This window comes from Danio rerio, chromosome 5, assembly GCF_049306965.1.
Source record: "Danio rerio strain Tuebingen ecotype United States chromosome 5, GRCz12tu, whole genome shotgun sequence".
Lineage (NCBI taxonomy): Eukaryota > Metazoa > Chordata > Actinopteri > Cypriniformes > Danionidae > Danio > Danio rerio.
The window spans coordinates 32,589,041-32,610,793 of NC_133180.1; the positions used below are offsets into that span (position 1 = coordinate 32,589,041).

The following is a 21,753-nucleotide window of genomic DNA, read 5'->3' on the forward strand; positions in this document are numbered from 1 at the left end:
AATGTCTATAACATACCAAACATCATAGTGTGTGATAAATAAAGGTATTGTCTCCACAAAACAAGAACCAATTAAACCTGAAGCAAATCATGTGCAATTCCAGTTTTGCATCCAGCACAAACTTAATTAAGTTATAAATGTGTCCTTCTTTCAGTTTTAGCCAAGTTTTAAGAGTTTGGTTTGTGTCAACATGTTAAGGTGGTGTTTTCAGCTCTTTCTTTTGAATATGGTAAAACAGAGTTCATCATTTCTGCTCATATCATAAGGTGACCATATGTCCTCATTTTTTCTAGACATGTCCTCTTTCAAAAAAGGTTTCAGTTCAATAGTGATCTGAAATTCAACAAACAAGTAAATTCAGTTGTTAAATCCATTTTTTTTCATTCATGACTCGTAGCAAGTCATTTCTCTCTTTTAATGACCTTGATTACGTGATCCATGCTTTTGTTTTACAAAGACTAGATTATTTGCAACTCACTATATGTAGGTATTAGTCAAAATGCCCTGAATAGATTGCAATTAGTACCAAGTGCGGCAGCTGGCTGCTGGCTGCCTCTTAGGTCACGGATTGATTTTAAACTATTAATTTTTGTTTTTAAACCCTTAAATGATCTGGCAACACCTTACTTATTAGATCTCCTACATGTATATAATCCTGGTAGATCACTAAGGTGCATCTTTGTTTTTTAGCATTTAAGCCATTTTATATTGAGGGGTTTGCCTTATGTTTTAATTGTTGTAATTGTTTAATGTAGCACTTATTTTAATTAGTATTGATTGTCTTCAGCACTTTGGACAACATTGTGTTGTAAAAAATGATTTAGAAATCTAAAATATCCCATTCGACTTTTGCTTGCTACTGTCATCACTATATGTTACATTTTTGCATTACTTTTACCTTTGTCTTTAGGCCGCACTGTTTTTGCACACTACCATTGGTCGGTCATATACATACGCAAATATTGGCTAGTGCATCCCTTAAAAAAATATGATAGGAGCTTAAATATGATAATGGATATTTTATTTTTATAAGGTACCAGTTAAAACAGACTGTGCCATCAAACCAGTTACAGCAGGGGTGTCAAACTCAGTTCCTGGAGGGCCGCAGTTATGCAGTTGAGTTCCAACCTTAATTAAATATGCCTGAGCAAACTAATTGAGTCCTTCAGGCTTGTTTAAAACCTACAGGCAAGTGTGTTGAAGCACGGTTGGAACTAAACTGTGTAGGGTTGCGGCCCTCCAGGAACTGAGTTTGACACCCATGAGTTACAGCAAAGTGGACTTATGGAAGAGCAGGAGTGACTGAATCTTTGAACAAAGGATTTCAAAAAAATTCCTGATGCTGAAATGTTTATATAATATCCAATATAATGGTAAAATGAAAGCAATATTAGACTCTGGTATATCTGTTGTTCCTTTGCTCTCATCCTTTTTTAATCAACCTGTTGTTTTTTCTTCTTACCTGAAAACATTGATCTAATCTCCATGCTGATCTGCGCAGATACAAGGCTCTGTGTCCTGACACATGGCCACACTGGAAGGGGACACCAGCGGAAGGAGTGCAGCGGCTCATCAAACACCTTGGCTACAAAACAGACGAGTACAAGATGGGAAGGTACAAAATGTACAGGCTAATGCTACGATACTTTGTTTTGTTGTTCTTGGACCAAATTAATATCTGGTGCCTTTTGATGCTTTTTCAAGTATTTTATTTTCTTTTTTTTAGAACAAAAATCTTTATTCGCCATCCCAGGACTCTGTTTGCCACTGAAGATGCATTTGAAGTCTGCAAGCATGAATTAGGTAAGCCATCACCAATATCTCAAAATAAAAGTCTAAAGCTGCAGTGCTAGTTTTACATTTGCAATATTATTATTTAGTTTTTTTAGGTAAAACATAAAAACAAAGGAAAACAGACAATAAAAAACCCTACAAAACAGTCTGATTTAAAGAATCTCTTATATGTCCTGAAACGAAACAAAGCAAAACAAAAAACGAAACAAAAAACGAGAATACAGTAAACATGTATGTAAAGATAACTGTGTATATGTATATGTGCAACATGAAGTAGACGCTGAGTGAGGATCCAAACGCAGGGTAATTATACAGAGATGGTCAGCCAAGCAACGGAGACTGTGCTAACCACTGAGCCACAGTGTCGCCCTATGTTCTTGCTAATTCATCTATGAGCAGATTGATTACTATTTAAAATCTCTTTTAATGTAGCCACAAGAATCCAGGCCAAATACAAGGGCTACAGGGTGAAAGGAGACTACCTGAGGCAGAGAGAAGCAGGTATCGAACCTTTCTGGTATTACAGCTACTTAGGATATCTGTGTATGTAACTTCACTCTTAACTGATTTTAACAGCTACCAAGATTGAGACATGTTGGCGGGGCCTGCAGGCCAGAAGAGAGCGAGAAAGAAGAGCCTGGGCTGTCAAAGTCATCAAAAAGTGAGAGAAATATTAGAAATGTCTTTTAGTTCGGCAGCGATGCATTCATTTGATCATAAAATACTTCTGTTGACCAAAAAGTTCTGAACAGTATATGCCCTGCAAAAATACTTTTCCTACTTGAAGTTTTGGTCTGTTTTCTAGACCAAATATCTCAAAAATCTTAAACCAAGAAGCATTTTCTTGACAAGTAAAAAAATTGTTTTGTTTTCAGAAATGAATGTCAAAGTTAAGTTAGTTTTTCCTTAAAACAAAGCAAATAATATGCAAGTAAAATTGAAATAAGAATAATTTACGTAGCCCATTGCTGACTATTTTGCTTAACTTTATTTTAAATTTTATTCCCGAAAACAAAACATGTTTTTACTTGTCTAGAATGTGCTTCATTTCAGATTTGTTTAGATATCTGTACTCTAAATAATACAAAAACTCTATATAGGAAAATCTGTTTTGCAGTTTGTTAAAAATGTAATAGAATCAAGTTTGAGTTTAAGTGTTTCCCTAAAATCTTACAGATTTATTAAGGGCTTCATGAACAGGAATCAGCCTGTAAGCATGGACAACTCTGAATATCTGGCCTTTGTCAGACAGAGCTACCTCACTCGACTCAAAGAGAACCTGCCAAAATCAGTTTTGGACAAAACCACGTGGCTGACTCCTCCACCCATAATGCAGGAGGTAGATCCTTCTTCATTGAAGACAAGTCTTTTTTGAAATTTCATAAGATAAGAATCATAAGATTTTATTGTATTTTATTTTTTCTTTTCTATAAATGAATCTACAGGCCTCGGTTCTCTTGCGTAACCTGTACACACGCCTCCTTGTTAGGAAGTATGTTCGAGGGATCAGCGCACAGAGAAAGATGCAGGTAAAATTGTGTTTTTCACCTCTCATTTATCTGAACATTTATTATCCTACTACATTCTCTGATTGTATATGTTTAATACTCCTATTTTATTTACAGCTGCAAACCAAAGCACTGACCAGTGAAATTTTCAGAGGCAGAAAGGAGAGCTACCCTCAGAGCGTATGCCAACCCTTCGCTGACACTAGGATAAGTAAGAATTTGTCATTTTTTTTCTCAACTATTGCAAGCTACTATTAACTTTGCAGTGTGTAAATCCAAAGGTTACAAATAAACAACATTGTTTTTTGGTTGTCTTCAGGTGAACAGGACATAAACATTAAAGTCTTACAACTGATTTGTCCTGAAGGCATTAAGGTTAGTAAAACTATGAGCTATTCTAGCACTTTTAACAACAAAGTCCTTATATATACACTGTTTTAAAAGTACTGTTTAATCGAGAGAAGATTTTTTTTTTACATTTTAACACAATCAATTTAATAACTAATTTAATAATAATTTATTTAATTTGTCTTTTCCATAATGACAGTTTATGATCCGTCTTTTCGATGAGATGTTAAACAGAGGTTCTGACTCTCTGTGGTCATTTAAAATCCCGTTGCACTTCTCTTAAAGAGTAGGGGTGTAACCCTGGCCAAATTCCCTCCATACCCTTCAAAGCCTCCCAATCATCACCATCCACCGAATTAGCTCTATCATTGTCTCTCTACTCCACTAATTGCTAGTATGTGGTGGGCGCACTGACACGGTTGTCCTGTGGCAATTAAAAGGCCTAACTGTTTAATTTAAAGGCTTAACTAGATTAATTAGGTTAACTAGTTAGTTAATTAATTAATTAGACAAATTAATAAACAACATTAATTTGTTTTGTAGCAAAAACTTTAGCAGTAACCTCAACCTTAGCAGTTTTTAAATTGTTTTGAAAATTTTTTGTTTTACATTGCAGCCAAACACGATTAAACAAACAAAAAAGAAAAGTGTAATAGAAAATACTGTGAAAAATGTGAATGTTCTGTTCACTTGGGAATCTGTGTAAATATAATATGTATTCTTGTAATTTTTCTAGAAAATAACAATTTGTTAATTTGTTTTATTTATTTATTTTAATTGCAAATCAGGGTTTTTCCACTAAATATTGATTTTCTGACACTTCTCATTTTAAATCATTTGTATTGTGTTGTCTAACAAATAAATATAGACATAAAGTCTAAATAATCTAAAAAACATTTTTGTTATTTTATGCCAATTGTTGGTTAAAATAAAAAAAAAACATGTATTAATTTATTGTATTTATTTCTGCAGAATATCTTTTTTAAATTGGCTTGAATGAAAGCATAAAAACTTTTAGCCATTTTTAAGGTCAATAATATATTTTCGATTGTTTAGAGAACAGACTACTGTTATTCAATAACTTGCTTAATTATCATAACTTCCCTACACTGTTAAAAATGCTGGGTTTCATACAAGCAATTTGTGTTGGGACAACATTAAGTAATTAAGTTTACTTTTTACAAATTTAAGTGAATTGAACATAAAACAAATAAGTTGTCCAAAAAACTCAAGAATTGTTTAAAATAAGCTAAAACAACAAAAGTAATTTAAGCAAACAACAAATGTAATTTGTTTGAGTGTAGTTAACATAATAACCTAGTGAGGTCTTTAATTTGCACTTTAAGCTGAATGCTAGTATCTTGCAAAAGAACAAGTAAAATATTATGCACAGTTACCATGGCAAACACAGAACAAATTAGTTATTAGAAATTAATTGTCAAAACTATTATATATGTTGAAAAACTCTTCTCTCCATTAAACAACACTTGAGAAATGTTTTTAAAATAATAAAAATTTCACAGGAGGACTAATAAAATATGAACATGAATTCATTTGTTGGGTGTAAACATATTTCTGTTTTATTCATAAATCATATTTCTGTTCCTGCTGCAGGAATACTTAGTTAAATGTCTGTAGGTGTTTAACTCAAAGTGTAGTAGACACTGGAGTTTTATTTGTTAGTTGGACAGATGTTTATGTCACTGGTATGAAAAAAGTGATTGTGTTATCTCCCTCTGTACAGTACAGTGTTCCAGTGATTAAATATGACAGGAATGGCTTTCGTCCACGTTTCAGACAGCTTATCTTCACTCAGGCCGCTGCGTATCTGGTGGAGGAGGCCAAAATCAAACAGAGGGTGAATTACAGCTCTCTAAAAGGTCAAATTTCAGTGTTGTTCATTAATTAAACATCTCAAATTGTGTGAAATGTCCAATTAATTCATAATCCATGGGTATTTTTATTTATAAATGTATGATATTTTGATATTATTAATATTAATATCCAGCAATAATTTTTCTTCTGTCTTGCCTACAACATGGCTACATTTTGGCTGCCAGTTAAAATCTATCTGACTTTGAAAAACAGTCCAAAAATAGATTAGTTTTCTATTAGAGTTTCAATGACAGGCCAAATTCAGCCTTGTTTTAGCCAAGATGTCTATTAAACTAAATGGTTTAGTGGAATATAAAACTAGAATTTGATATTTCATTTAGAGATGTGTAAATATACCTCTTGATGTAGTTTTGTTTTGTTCAGACTATGTTGTTTATTTAGTCCTATTTTAATCCTTTTAACAGTCCTGTAACATGTCACTGCTAAATTAACCAGTACAGTAGACAAAGCATAATGTTAAAAATAAATCTATTTGTTTACAGTAATGAAAATGAGGCTGTGGGGAATGTGAGTTCTATGGATTGTACTGTTTTTTAAAATACTGTACTGATTATTATGCTAACAATAACAGTTTTCTAGAAAGTGGAAATCAATTGAAAAATTAAAAACAATTACTGATCAGAAGACTGGATGTAGTGCATGTCATTGTGAAGACAGTGTCTGTCTTTCAAAGCCTTGTTTTCCTTTAGGGTAAATTAAGACATGTCTGTAGTCAAGTTCATTTCCTTGTCAAAAATTTTATTTACATAATAAATATTTGCTTTTAACAGGGGTGTCTGTCAGCAACTTAAGTGACAACTTCCTGATACTCCATGTCGCGTGTGAAGACACAAAGCAAAAAGTGGGTGAATAACAACACTATATATATATATATATATATATATATATATATATATATATATATATATATATATATATATATATAACCTACAATATCACTGAAATATAATGTATTTTTTAAGGGAGACCTGGTCTTGCAGTGCAGCTATCTGTTTGAGGCATTGACAAAAATCTGTGTAGTGACAAAGAACCGCAGCCTCATCAAAGTTGTACAAGAGAGGTGAGATATTTTGTCTAAACAGCCTCAAATACACAGAGAAAATATTTGTTGTGTTTAAAATGAATGTGTTTTACATACAGTGAATTTTTTCATTGTTGTTTTTGTAGCGTGAGGTTTGACATCCAGCCTGGGAAAGAAGGCTTTGTTGATTTTAAGAGTAGCAGTGAATCCATGGTCTATAGAGCCAAGAACGGACACTTGATGGTGGTGGGTCTACATAATGCAATCTAAATAACATAATACACATATTATAAAACAATACATATTTAGTGCTGTTTTTTTGTGACTACAGATTAAGCCAGATTTTATATATATATATATATATATGTATATATATATATATGTATATATATATATGTATATATATATATATATATGTATATATATATATATGTATGTATGTATGTATGTATGTATGTATGTATGTATGTATGTATGTGTGTGTGTATATATATATATAATATGTATATGTGTATATATATATATATATATATATATATATATATATATATATATATATATAATATGTGTATATATATATATATATATATATATATATATATATATATATATATATAATGTGTGTATATATATATGTGTGTGTGTGTGTGTATATATATATATATATATTTGTGTATATTTAAACATCATTTGGGAAATATTTGAAAAAGGGAAGAAAAAAATCACAGGAGGGCTAATAGTTTTGACTTCAACTGTATGTTTATCATTATATATGATAATAATACTATGCTATTAATTAAGCTATAATATCATGCAGTGTAGTTAATAAATAATTCAATAAATAAAACAATTGACATCCCTTCACAGTGATCATTTATACATATTTACATGTTTTCTTTTGCAGGAATCTGCACGAACAAAATCTCGATGACAAAGTTTTACCTCACAGACTTCTCCACAGTGGAACAGTAATGCATGGAGGCACACAAATTAATACATTCATCAGCTCAATAAGAAACAAAATAACATTTAGACCTAAACAAAATATGTGAATCACATGTGGGAGGCATAATATGTGCTTTTAGGGTTCCTCAAGGGATTAGAGTTGGGTAAAACTGCTTTAGAATATTTTTAAAAATGACTTTATTCTTCAAGGGACGAATAATAAAACTTTATTCAACAATTTATTCACGTACGCACATTTACCATTCACATTTATTAAGAAGAAAAGTCAACAAGTTGAGCTGGTGTATTAAAATAGCTGGACTTCTGTTTTTTTTTGTTTTGTTTCGTTTGTATAATTTGAAGTGTTTAAATTCTGTATTTTTAGCTGTTTACTGTACATTGTTTTGTTGTGCTTTTTATAAACTCATATTTTGTTATAAATATTCAGCATTTCATGAAAAGGACTAATATTTCTTATCAAATGGAATTGAGTTTGTCTTTGAGCTTGCTAAACTGTGCACTTTTCTGATGGACAAAATGTATGTTAATTGTTGCTTTAAAGCGGAACTTTTTTTAAAAAAAATTGTCCAAATGAAGTGCTGTAGCCTACTTGTTAATCTCATACATTGGGTATCATGACAGAAAAACTTATACTGTGCTCATTTTTGTATTTGTATTTTGTTTTATCTCCCATACTGCCAAAACCTGACAACATGCAACATGCCAGCTTCATTGCATTGACAAACATACACGTAAGCTGGTTATGCCCAGAACACATGAGAAAAAACAATGTATTTACATAATTTGAATAAAGTTTCAAATATAAAATGCCATTTAATATGAGATACAGAACATATGTAATATTTGTAAGCTGTAATATGATATATGTTTGATAGTAATTCCTGGACAGCCAGTTGTTGTCATGCTTTATCTGAACAATCCATTGAAATTTGTTTGGCTGTTGTCTTAAAATGCAGCAGAAATATATGTAACTTAATGAAATCAAGACGGTAGACTCATTTTTATAATAATGTATTGTACTTTTTTAATTTGTGATGTCTTTTTTCTCTTGGTAATTCAGTTCATCTATTGTATAAACTATTTGCAGTGGTCATCACTTGGTGGACGGTTCCTGATGTTTCCAACTAAAGCATACAAATAAAAGCAATGTAATAAAAGTAATGTATGAAATCATTTTTTTATTAATTCATTTTTTTATTGCAATAACAACAGGCAATTTTAAAAGACTGAAATACAATCAGATAGAAGTATAGCACAAATAATATAAATATTTTTTCAACAAGAGAAAAGGGACAATTTTAAAGAAATATAGTAAACGTAAAGCAAAAGAAAGACAAAGAAGAAACAAAAATAGATGAGAGGGCACATGAAAAAAATAGACAAATTAATGCAGGATATCAAATAAAGCACATATTTTATAAGTTTTAACTGCTTTCTTGTTATGAGAGTCTGTAGTGGTTTTCAAGTGCAGTTGTTATTCTCATTTGGCTTACATTGAGTATATTTACATTTATGAATAAAAAAAACTTTATAATAAATAATATGAGGTTTACAAAAAGTTGAAATAGTTTTTTCTTTAATATAAAACCCCAAAATGACATGTAAAAAGAAAAGAAAATTCACCACACACCTTTTGGAGAGAAGGCTACGCGTCAAGCAAACCTCTGTTGCCACCTCGTGGTCAGTCAGTAACTTGAGAATGTTTTTATAATAAGCCGAATGGAAGCAACCGCAATTGAATCACTTTAAAAAAAACTTTTTTTAATAAGCAGGCTCTTGCTAAATTAGTTTTTCAAGTTTACTTTGAGAACGCGATGAACAGAATGTAACGACTTTGCAAGTTCCATATAAAATCTGGCCTGCGATTGGCTGATCATCTTGTCAATCATCACCACTCTGTGTGACGTAGAAAGACTTCCTCTTCGCGTCTTCCATCGACTGTTGTTCTTAAAATGGCGCCGTTGGACCTGGATAAGTATGTTGAAATTGCGAGGCAGTGCAAATATCTACCAGAGAACGACTTAAAGGTGATTGATCTGAGTAATTTTATGTTTCTCTTAGAATATTGGACATGCTAGCGATTGATGTATTTATAAACTCGTGTTGGTTGTGGCGGAAGGTGTTAAAATAGCAGTGTGTCAGTGCAATGCAGTCGCTGCGTATGAGTCCAGTCTATTATCTTATGTTCCGGGATTGATTTCATTCGTATTTTCAGAAATAATCGTATATAACGTTACGACCGTAAGGACAGTTGGGCATAACAAAGTTGTGTAAGGGACTATTTTCTTGCGGACACATAGGGTGGCTAACTTCTGTTGCTATCATGCGAACTAGTTTGAAACGCCCATTTTATGCTTTCCATCATCAACCTTGTTAAATCTTAATTCATGACATCTGCGTCTTTGTTAGCAGGTTTCAGGTTTGATTAAATCGTCCTCCATTCGTTTGTTTTTAAATATAATTCTTGTACGTAAACAACTGGGCTTCTGGATCAGTTCATAATGATGCAATGCAACGTCTTACCAGTTTCATCCAGTACCGCCAAATATGACACAAAAATAGCAACAGTGATCAAACAAATGATTATACGATGTTGAAATAATGTGGCTTAGGAAAAAAAGCTCATTTTTAAATTAATAAATGTGACCTTAGATGCGCCGCTAGATCTGCTTCTGTCACCATCGTTGATAGCATTCACTTGACAAACTTGTTCAAATCTTGTCTTCATTTCTATTGCTTTGACAGAGATTATGTGACTATGTATGTGACCTTCTGCTTGAGGAATCAAATGTACAGCCAGTATCCACTCCAGTCACTGTATGCGGGGACATTCATGGACAGGTGTGTGTGCAGGCTCCATTAATGCATCCCTGGTATTGATGTTGAGCTGATGTCGTGTTTTTGTAAAAACATGCATACTGACTAAGCTTTTTTTTTTCTTTTATAAATAGTTTTATGACCTATGTGAACTCTTTAGAACTGGGGGCCAAGTACCAGATACAAACTACATTTTCATGGTGAAGTATATTACAACAATAATTTTAATTGATGATTTGTGATTAGTACTGCGTTGGAAATTGTTCCACCATCATCTATTGAGGAGACATTGGTATGTTTTCTTTCATCCAGGGTGACTTTGTTGACCGAGGATATTACAGCTTAGAAACATTCACATATTTGCTAGCACTTAAAGCAAAGTGGCCTGACCGCATCACACTGTTGCGTGGCAATCACGAGAGTAGGCAGATTACACAGGTCTATGGCTTTTATGGTAAGGCTGCAGAAATCAGAGATTTTGAAATATTTTGTTTTGAATTTACTTGGGATTTTAATTGTTTTGGCTTTCTGTCTACAGATGAGTGCCAAACTAAATATGGAAATGCTAATGCCTGGCGATACTGCACTAAAGTATTCGACATGCTCACTGTTGCTGCCGTAAGTGTTGATTTTGGAATACCTATCTGTCTGTCTATCTGTCTGTCTGTCTATCTATCAATCACACATCTCAACATTATCAATATTTGTTTTGGTCTTCTTACTAATGGGCCTCACTCAGGAAACACATGTTTTTGTTTAAATCAAATAATTTTAGGATGTTTTTGTTTAAATCAAATAATTTTTGGATTAATGAAACTGTTTATATTTCTAAGTATGAATTGGTATAAAAGAAATGTAGGAAACTATACATCCAGTTATTGTCTTGCGCTTATCCGGAGCTAGGTCATTGGGGCAGCAGTCTCAGGAGAGAACCTCATACTTCCCTCTCTCTGGGCACTTTCTCTAGTTCCACTGGGGGATCTTAAGGTATTCCCAGGCAAGCGAGTGACAGTTCCTTTAGCGAGTCATTGGTCTTCCCCTTAGCCTCCTCCTGGTGGGACAAGTCCAGAACAGTTCTAGGAAGCATTCAAAATAGATGTCTTGGCCACGTCTCTCCATGTGGAGTAGCGACTCTACACTGAGTCCCTCCTAAGTGATAGAGCTCCCTCACTCCATCTATAAGGGTACCCCCTGCCTCTCTGCGGAGGAAGTTAATTTCGACCACTTGCACCCAAGATCTTGAATTTATAGTCATGACTATAGGGCTGTGTCCGAAATCGCATATTTCCCTATTATATACTATGTGGAAAATCAACATGTAAGTGGAGCAGTTTGTCTTAATTCATATTATTTGGAAAAAACAGTATACGAGAAGTACTTGGAACACCTCTTGCTTCCAGTGAGATTGTGAAGTGTGCATCCGATAACCTCTACACTATCCTATGCGCGCTGTTTGTGTTGCTCTGTAATAACTCTTTCGAAACGCTAGCTGGCAGTGAGGTTTTTATGTTCCTCTGTGTCGAGTTTCTTCACTGTTTTTTTTTTTTTCGCTACCTCAATGTAGAACAGGGGTCTCAAACTCAATTTACCTGGGGGCCGCAGGAGGCAAAGTCTGGGTGAGGCTGGCCCGCATAAGGGATTTCACAAAAAAAAGTCCTCAAATGTCATTATTAACAGTTTTAATTATTTCTTCTGAACATGAAGTGTCCTGAACATTAATAGAACATTGAGTGAAGATTATGAACAGTTCTTCTGAACATGGCATCTTTTGCCTACTCCTTGCTGCCAGAGACTTGACAGCGCTTCTTCTCACAAATCTGAACCACATTTGGCTTTAGAGCGGAAGCAGTTGAGACCCTCAGTATGGCTTGGGGGAACTCACTCAAAACTTCCATTCCCTCACCTAAAAAAAAGGCGTATATGTATAAATAAAACACCCCCACCCCACTCCAGTCACATCAGTCTGTACCAGTCTGTATCTACCTATAATATATATAAGATGCAGGCTGTAGCTAGGTAGGTGGCAGGCTGCAGATAGGTAGCCAAGTGGCAGGCAGGGGCTGGAACAGCTTACCTTGGTTCTGGCCGGCGCGAGTTCCCTCCTAACACTTCCCGCCCGTCACAGCGTCTAACAAAGGGGCGGGGTGCGTGGTGACTTCACCGGCATCCCCGCCCCTTTGTTTACACGGCGGGCGGGGAATGCCAGTGACCGCTGTGTACGGATAGAATCAGCGGAGCGGGGAGCGCTCTCTCTCCCCGCTCCGCTGATTCTGTCAGTGTACAGCGGTCGGCGCGGGCCACAAAATATTGCACTGAGGGCCGCAAATGGCCCGCGGGCCGCGAGTTTGAGACCCCTCAGGGCTCGAAATTGCGCCCATTTTGGTCGCACATGCGCCCGAAAATTAATCTATGCGACCTCATAATATATTTGGGCGCATTAGTGCGACTGCAGATAATGGTTGTAGTGCGACCTGTTTTGATTTTTTGTAAAAACGTGCTGAATCGCTCTTCCCTGCCGCTAAATTGGTTCATATTAGCTTTCATTCACTCAAGGTATTCCGCTGTCAGATGACAGGAAAGGAGCTTTTATGACCACGGGAAATGCAAACGGCTGAAGAGTAAAGACTTAAAGCACACAGGTTTGCAAACCCCACCTAAAGTTGAGGTGCAGATGAGAGCGATCATGACACGTCACGTGGTGAATAATGATCCACCAGCTGAGATCAATTGAGTACGCGCTTCTTGGAGAAGGCGCCCGAATCTCCATGCGTCGCATTCACTGCGTGTTCAGCGCAAATGTCCGCTAAAAGTCAAATCTAATACTGTACATATCATCGCCAAAGAAGCTCGCCTTTACTAAGTTTACACTGAAACTGCGGCTCATAACAAAGAGCGGTATTTCGCCGGTGGTCATCGCAAGAATCCTGCTCTGCCTGCTCATAAATTGGGTCAGCTGACTCGCCTGCTTTTCCACTAACACAGAAAGATGAAGATCAGCTCAGACTGAACCTTTAAATTGACACAAACTGAAACCAAAACTTTTAAAGAGTGATAGAAGTGAGACTTTACTTTCTTTCTTTTGTCTATTCTTTTTTTGAGGTGTATATTATTTTTGATTTATTTACTGATGACTGCTTTGCAGCTTTCATCATTGAATTGAATGATTTATTATAATCTTTTGTTTGTTTTGTAGCAGAAATATTATTTAATAAATTGATGTGCATATAAAAACAGCAGTTCAAAATAAATATTTCTTACTGCAATGCTTCATTTTTGTTCGATGCAAACTATACAGTTATTTTTCATAAAGTAACAGACATTTTATAGCAGATAACATACATTCATGCACATTCAAGGCAGTATCATAATGAGAAATGTAATTCATTGTTACTATTATTGTCATTTTCATCATCACTAATATTCTATAGCCTAATTATTAGACATTCATTTTGGAATTATTTCACACGAATATCAATGTCCTCGCAGCATTAGTTAGATAGTTGTTTCTGGTTTTTGTCAGTCCTATTGATGTTGTTTTAAAATACAATAAATCCCTTAAAAAGCAATTTGCAGCGGTGCTCATTCATTTTTGGTGGGTGCTCCTAAATTTTTTCTGGTGCTCCTAAATTTATTTTGGTGCTCCTAAATATTTGAAGTTGGGAGCGCCGGTGCTACCAAGTAAAAAAGTTAATTTCGAGCCCTGCCCCTGATGTAGAAGCAGCTCAAACTAGCTCATTTTGATGCAGGAACCGGCGGACGTGCAACAACTTTAATCATAAGATAAACAAAACAACCGTTTCTGGTGGTCCTTTACAGGTCTCGACACTTTGTCACCTTAGAATTATCTATATGATATTTTTGTCAAAATTGAGTTATTCACAGATGCTTATTAAGTGACAACTTATTTACATTATGGGATGTTTTTTTATAAGTTGTTTACATTTTAAGACTTGAATTGACTGATTTATTATAATCTTTCATTTGTTTTGTAGCAGGAATATTGTTTATTAAATTGACATGCATAAAAACAATAGGGCAAAATAAATATTTCTTACTGCAATGCTTTATTTTTGATTGATGCAAACCATAAATTTATTTTTCATAAAGTAACAGACTTTTACTGCAGATAACTTGCATTTAAGCACATTTAAGGCAGTATGATGATGAGAAATGTAATTAATTGTTAGTATTATTGTCATTTTCATCATCATTAATATTCTGTAATTATTAGACATTCATTTTAGAATTATTGCACAAATATCAGTAAGTCATCACAGCATTACTTAGATATTGGTTTCTGGTTTTTGTTAGTCCTATTGATGTTGTTTTAAAATACAATAAATCCCTTAAAATACAATTTGCAATGGTGCCCCTAAATTTTTTTGGTGCTCCTAAATTTTTTTCTGGTGCTCCTAAATATTTGAAGTTGGGAGCACCATTTATCTCTTATGCACTATGTCGCCGCAGCTTACTATGGCGAGAGAGGCGAGCGCGAGTAATTAAAATGTTCCAACTACGTAAAAACGCAGAAATTGTGCACAATTCACTGCACGTGGGTTTGCTGGACATTCTTTTATTGACACTTGCAGCAGAAGCCCATGTTTCACTATTTTGGAGAAAATAAAAGTAAACGCCATTTTTCTTACTCTTGCTGTGGACCTTTGACCTGCTGTCATGAGGTATAGTTTCCTCTCCTCTTGGCTGTTGATGTTCTTCTGGAAATATGATACTTCTGGAAAAAGACACAAGCGTGTGTCTGCCCAGCGAGTTTTCTTCTCTGCGTCTATCATGGATCAGCTGTGATGGCAGAGCGTTAGAGCCAATCGCAGCCCTTTCTGTTAAACGTGTGACTAATCATTGGGGTGTAAGAAAGAACTCTTTAGACAAGGCTTAGAAAGCGAGCGGGGTATTTATGTTTATTTTCTATAAATGCTTCTGTTGTTCTGTGCATGTACTTGAGTTTTTAAAGGTACAGTTTAGAGCTGCACATTTAATCGAAAAAAGATTGCGATCTCGATTCGACCCCCTAGAGGATCTTAATCCAGCATTTCTACGATTTTGCCAATCATATTTTCAAGTTCAGGAGAAAATCAAAGGTGGCTGCAAGAGTCTTTTCATTGTTTCACATACATTGCTCAGCGACATGGACACCTCCAAATAATGTTGAAAGAATCACATACTGACTACATATTTATAAGGTATAATTCACCTAAAAGTTTCATTTTTGTCTTCATATAATGCTGTAATAGCGGCTGGGAAATCACACATTACGTGAGCTGCTGACCGTGAGCTGTTACCACAGAGTGAGTGGGTGCGTGCTCTACTTAATGATAGACGCGCACACGTCTACTTTAGTGAACAGAACCTGTGTAGGCTGTGAGTAACAGGTAATAAAGTTGTAAATAATATTCAGTTTGAGGCACAGGGTGATCGTTTGAGAGCTGCACGCAAAGTATGAACAGCACACGGCAGTGAAAATGAAACTGAAAGTGTGCACATCATTTAAATACTCATACTGCATTATAGAGTTATGATTGCGACAAGCATTTGATGTTTTTTCTTTCATAGCGAACACACAGTTGTGCATGAAAATAAATGTTTACAGTGTCAGTATAACTACTCTAGCCTATATAATGTTGATTTTACCAGTGAATTTTATGGTCTTATTTTGTCAATAGCCCCTTTCACCTATACAGACCTTTCCGGAAAATTGCCGGAAATTTTCCGGAAAGGTTATATGTGTGAACAGGTCCCTTTTGAAAATACCGGTAAATTCGTTATGGCTATTTTCCGGAAAGAGAAGTTGTAACATTACCGGCAATTTGCCGGAATGCTGCGCTGTGTGAATGCAGAAGGAATATTGCCGTAATAAGCGCGTGCACGTCTAGAACGTGCTGACGTGAGACGTCTGCTTTAGCCAATCACAACAGTCAGACGCATTTACACCCGCGCGGTTTGTTAGAATAAAAGCCTTTGGATATTTTTCCAGACACATTTAGCTGCTAGAAGTTTGTAAGATCACGTTTATATGATCTTCTTTATGCCAACTGTTTAAATAATCATCGATGAGTTTCTTATGATAAGCCGTTGTTTGTTTACCTTCAAGCTTTGCGTGTGCCTGTGAAACAGCCTGTGAGCGCCTGCACACGCACATATTATGAACATCTCGACATGAGAAAGTGATCCTGCGAAAGTTGTTCACAATATTGATCATCCACAGAGTTTGTAATTTAGTCAAATGTTTACAAATACAAGCGCAGCCGTTTAAAGCTCATTTGTGGTGAATGATGTCAGAATTTACCGGTATTTTGGAATGGATGTGTGAATGCTCTTTTCCGGAAAATTTCCGTAACGTCCTCGCCTGTGTGAACAGCGCTTTTTTGAATATACCGGTAAAGTCGTTCCGGAAATTTTCCAGATATTTACCGGTATCACTGTGTGAAAGGGGCCAATGACAGTTTGCAAGCATAGGCCTATCTCAAACATAATTCAACATCAGAATTATGATAAGTAGAATATAATTATTTATAGAAACCTGTAGACCTACACATAATATTATGATTATTGTTGTTGTTTTTACCATATGTTTGAAAAAAAAAATAACTCAACCTTTATTTTACATCTACAGAATCGTGAGAAAATTGTGATCTTTATTTTAAGCAAAAAAATTGCAATTCTCATTTTAGCCAGAATCACGCAGTGACATGGACACCTCTAAATCTAGTACAGTTCATATATCTGACTGTTTGTATTAAAGGTGCAGTAGGTGATCTGCCAAAATGCTAACCGCTTGGCATATATGTCTTTGGACAGCTGGGAGGGACTGTGATTCAAAGCCATGACTCCTGAAATTGCAAACGCGCACCGCGTCACAACAGCAGACAACCCACTAGTTCATGTCATTCGTCAGTTAGTTAGTGTTTGGCCGGCGGCGTGCAGGAATTACATTTATATTAAGCCATACCTTCATTCTATTTCAGAGCGAATATTCAGTGTTGCATGGTAAACAGTATAGGAAGGCTGTCATTGTTCAAAAATGAACCAATGTGAATATACAAGCAACTTCAGCTCTGTAAAGCTGGTTAGGCGGAATAGCGCTATTTATTGATGTTTTGTTGTCAAACTAAATAAAAATTTACATTATCGATGCTGTCACAGGTCTCTTATAAAACTGAAAATACTTGCATCAATCTTTCGCCGGGAGATTCAGTGGCTGAACGACACGTCTGTCCATATAAGCCCTTCATAACAGAACACAATCTAACATAGGCTTAGCCTGACTAAAATAGTTTTAAAACAGAACATTACCTGTCTAACAGTAATACTTCAGCTATTGTGTCATCCTTCCTCCAGCTTGCAAAAGTAACTCCAATATTGATTCAGGATTTTCAAAAGTTTCAATTCAGCATTTGATTTCACCGCGTCTGTGATTGTCTCGTGAACGCGTGGCGCTTATGCAGGGTGGGAAGCGCAAATGGCAGATCTGCGTGAACAGATGTGCAGAACTCCAAATCTGCATTTGCTGACAGACAGTTTGAGCTAATTATCGGAATTATGGGAGATGTCGGCCCGACAATATTTAATTGGATGACCATTTGTTAGTTTTATGCCTTACCCAGAAAATAAAAATACATATAAATACATTTAAATTATTTACTTTAATCATTTTTATTGGACTATGAAGAGACCTTCAACCAGCACAACAATAAATGTTTCTGAAGACAATCACCTACTGCACCTTAAAGGGATAAAGTTGTATTACAAATAGTATATAAACATACATTTTATTACAAGAATTGTTGTCCTGTGAAGAAAATATAAAACTGTGTATGGAAAGCATCTACTGCATCATGATGCACCGAGATGTTGAATTGAACCGAATCGATGACATTGATAATAACCGAACCGCGTAAACATTTGAGGTTACTCGCTTCATTCGCGCGTCAAACCCTGATTCATTCGCGCGTCAAACCCTGATTCATTCGCGCGTCAAACCCTGATTCATTCGCGCGTCAAACCCTGATTCATTCGCGCGTCAAACCCTGATTCATTCGCGCGTCAAACCCCGCTTCATTCGCGCGTCAAATTCACTTCAGAACAGACGCGGATTCGCGTGATGGGCAGGTCTTCTGTCTGCCCCGTGACTCTAGCTTCATAGTTAAAGGGCTAACATGGATTTTTATGAAGAAAATAACAGTGTTTATGTGCTTTATGAAGGATGATAATCAGCGTCGATACGTTTAGGGCCGTGTCTGAGTCCACTACATCCTTTCAGAGGTGCATCCAGCTCTTTAAGGTTATAGACTCCTCCAGAAACTGAACCTGGCTGATGGAGGTTTTCAGCGGTGCTTCTGACTGAGCCCAGCCCAGTTTGATGAACTTCTTGTCGGTGTCTGCTGTGGAATTTCCCCTGGGACACCGACAACAGGTGATACGTCACAATCACGCCCCCACAAGAGCAAGCTCCTGATTGGTTAACACGGCGCGAATGTCCGCTGAAGTTCAGATTTTCGAACTCGAGTGATTCGTGTGAAACGTGCATTAAGCGCGTCAAACGCTCAATTCGCGTCACGCCATTCGCGCCATGCGCACCGCACAATTCTCGTCATTCGCGCGTATCGCGCCGCAGGATGTCTATTTGCGTGTTTGCAATGACTTAACATGTAAATCACTCGCGCTTGATGCGTGTGCCACGTCTGGTGTGAACGCAGCATGAGACCACTATAGGTTCACATCTGTAGTTCACTGAGGGTTTATGTGCGAAAGCACTAAGCGCCACGTCTGAACACATTTTTACAAATATGAGGCCTATGAGCCAAAATATTTTTAAAATCGTTGTGGAGGTCATAGTCGAATCTAAATTTTGATTAATTGCACAACCATGGTTACCTATTATTATTATTATTTTGGTGGACTTGTAGCGAACTTGACTTCAAGTGACTTTACTTTGAAAAGTAACTCTTTATGTCCATGTCTCCCCTGAGTCTTGCACTGTAAGGCTCACTGGAAATTTTTCTTGCGGCTTTGGAGCTGCGAACATCCAAACGTACAGTAGCAGCCACTTACTTGACAGCAGGGAAAGGCACAGCCAATCACACTGTGTCTGTATGCTTTTGGGGGAGGTATAGAGCTCAAGTAGAGAACATGATATTACCTAATAGAGAACAACAGACAGTTGGTTCGTTGTAGTTGATTCTATTTTTTTTTTATGAATTAGGTAGCTTCTGTAGCATGTACATACAATGGATTTATTGATTATGAATGTTATTTCAAATGGCTTTTGATACTATGAATCTGAATATTTTTTTATTTTTAAATGGAAAGAACTGTCATTAGTAGTTTATAGAATTAAAAACAAATCAATTGATCTTTTTCAATTGTGTACATAAATTACACAGATTCGGGATATTATTTATTGTTGCAATACATCATTGCAGAACTAGCATAAAATGGTTGCAATATATTCAGTGCTTCAAACTAAAAATCATATCGATTGGCTAGTTTAACTTGTCAATTATCTAATAATTGTTGTTTGTTTCTCCCACAGTTGATAGATGAGCAGATCCTTTGTGTACATGGTGGCCTTTCACCTGACATCAAAACTCTGGACCAGATACGCACCATTGAACGCAATCAGGAGATCCCTCACAAGGGAGCATTTTGTGACCTTGTTTGGTCCGACCCAGAGGACGTGGACACCTGGGCTATCAGTCCAAGAGGAGCTGGCTGGCTGTTTGGTGCTAAGGTCACTAATGAGGTAAAAATCGCTCTCAAAGTGCACAGTCTGCTTTGTTTTTGGCTTTTATAACACTTCCCTATGGAAGATACTATTGCTCTGTAATTACAGATTGAGGTCTGCTAATTATTTGTTGATTCTAGGCATGGGCCTGTATAAGTTTTGCACGGTACGATAAACTTGGATAAAAATACCACTGTTTCACGTTGTTGCGATTACTGCTTTAAAATAAGTTAACTTTAATTTTTTTTTTGCCGTATTAAACACAAAATATTTAATTTTAGTAGACATTTATAATATTTTGGAACACTAAACATGTCAGGCTAAATAATTAAAATGCACCATTGACCTCTGCACTCTTCATATGTTTCAAAAACACAGATTAATTTACAAAACACAAAAAAAAAAACATTTAAAAAAAGCTTGCATATACCTTAGAAATGGTACGACAGTAAATATTAGCGGTTTTAAAATCAAACCATGGTAAACCCTGAAACTGCTTATCATCCCATGCCTTGTCAATTTTCTTTGAACTATGCAGAAACTGAGTTTTTGTGTGGCTCATACTCACTGCCTAAGTAATAAAGATGGAGACTTAGTAGTTGGCATCTGCATGTACATTCTAGTGCACAGTGTCTGAGATTGTAGTAAAAGTAAAAACCTCACTTCATGCATAACCTAAATCTTTTTATTTGTTTTTTTCTGTTAAAGTTTGTTCACATCAACAACTTGAAGCTGATTTGCCGTGCACATCAATTGGTTCATGAGGGCTACAAATTTATGTTTGATGAGAAGCTGGTGACCGTCTGGTCGGCCCCAAACTACTGCTACCGCTGCGGTAACATTGCCTCCATCATGGTCTTCAAAGACGTCAACACACGGGAGCCCAAGTTATTCCGGGCCGTTCCTGACTCAGAAAGAGTCATACCACCGAGAACGACAACACCCTATTTCCTCTGAGGTCTTCATTGTTGCCTATGTCTCGCCCTCTCCTTTTCATGGTTGTCATGAGCTCTTTTATTGTCTTTATTTTCTCTGTGTTGCTTTTTTTTTTTTTTTTAACAAATATTTTTGTAAAGATGGAAGTGCTCTCAATAATAACAACAGAAAACTATGGTTACAGTTCTGAACCCTGTTGAAAATGTTTTAAGTTGGTCGTTATTCGGTCAGTATAATCTTGTTAATGTGAGCGTAATGAAGTGAACATCCCCATGCTGTACTTGCAGGCCTTTTAAATGTAGACCTAAGAGCCGTTGACCATTTAATGACAAGCATTTATAGTGTAACACCTCGCCTGATCAGAACAATGTGGTGTTTGTGTTTTTCAGAGCACAGACCAGAAAGAGAGTCACTAAAACAGCTATGTTCTGGTCAGTTTGCTCCCAATTTCTCCAAGACAAAGACACTTTTGTTTTTCGTAGCTTTCAAGTGTTGAAAAGGGTTGAAGCAATGATTAGACAACAGGACAAAGAAGGCTGTGATTATTTTGTACATTAATATAAATTGTATTGATTTAATCAACTTTTTTTTCTCAGATTTGTTGTATTTTATTATTGTAGAAAACGGCAGCCCATTTACCAATTAAATATTGAGAATAAACGCCTTTATTATTAAGTTACATTTCTGGTGTTGTGTCCTAATCAATCGAAATATTTAATTACACACAC

At 35.8% G+C, this 21,753-nt stretch overlaps 2 protein-coding genes across 6 annotated transcripts in view; both read left to right on the top strand.

Annotated features, from left to right (window-relative positions):
- The window catches only part of myo1hb (myosin IHb), a 55,141-nt gene extending 46,435 nt beyond the window's left edge, over window positions 1–8,706 (top strand). For all 5 annotated transcript variants that reach the window (XM_073952275.1, XM_068221451.2, XM_073952278.1 and 2 more), the window contains exons 20-32: window positions 1,502–1,615; window positions 1,727–1,803; window positions 2,227–2,295; window positions 2,371–2,455; window positions 2,971–3,133; window positions 3,240–3,323; window positions 3,420–3,513; window positions 3,622–3,677; window positions 5,395–5,530; window positions 6,317–6,387; window positions 6,509–6,606; window positions 6,714–6,813; window positions 7,472–8,706. In XM_073952275.1, the coding sequence (XP_073808376.1) occupies window positions 1,502–1,615; window positions 1,727–1,803; window positions 2,227–2,295; window positions 2,371–2,455; window positions 2,971–3,133; window positions 3,240–3,323; window positions 3,420–3,513; window positions 3,622–3,677; window positions 5,395–5,530; window positions 6,317–6,387; window positions 6,509–6,606; window positions 6,714–6,813; window positions 7,472–7,498 (1,174 nt within the window). In that variant the 3' untranslated portion in view covers window positions 7,499–8,706. The remainder of the gene's footprint in view (window positions 1–1,501; window positions 1,616–1,726; window positions 1,804–2,226; window positions 2,296–2,370; window positions 2,456–2,970; window positions 3,134–3,239; window positions 3,324–3,419; window positions 3,514–3,621; window positions 3,678–5,394; window positions 5,531–6,316; window positions 6,388–6,508; window positions 6,607–6,713; window positions 6,814–7,471) is intronic.
- Window positions 8,707–9,408: 702 nt separating this feature from the next.
- On the top strand, window positions 9,409–21,704 carry ppp6c (protein phosphatase 6, catalytic subunit). Its single transcript, NM_201005.1, is given in 7 exon segments — window positions 9,409–9,560; window positions 10,279–10,374; window positions 10,485–10,550; window positions 10,663–10,804; window positions 10,889–10,968; window positions 19,898–20,107; window positions 20,798–21,704. Coding segments are annotated over 7 exon segments (918 nt in total). The 5' UTR covers window positions 9,409–9,485; the 3' UTR covers window positions 21,047–21,704.
- The last annotated feature ends 49 nt before the right edge of the window (window positions 21,705–21,753 follow it).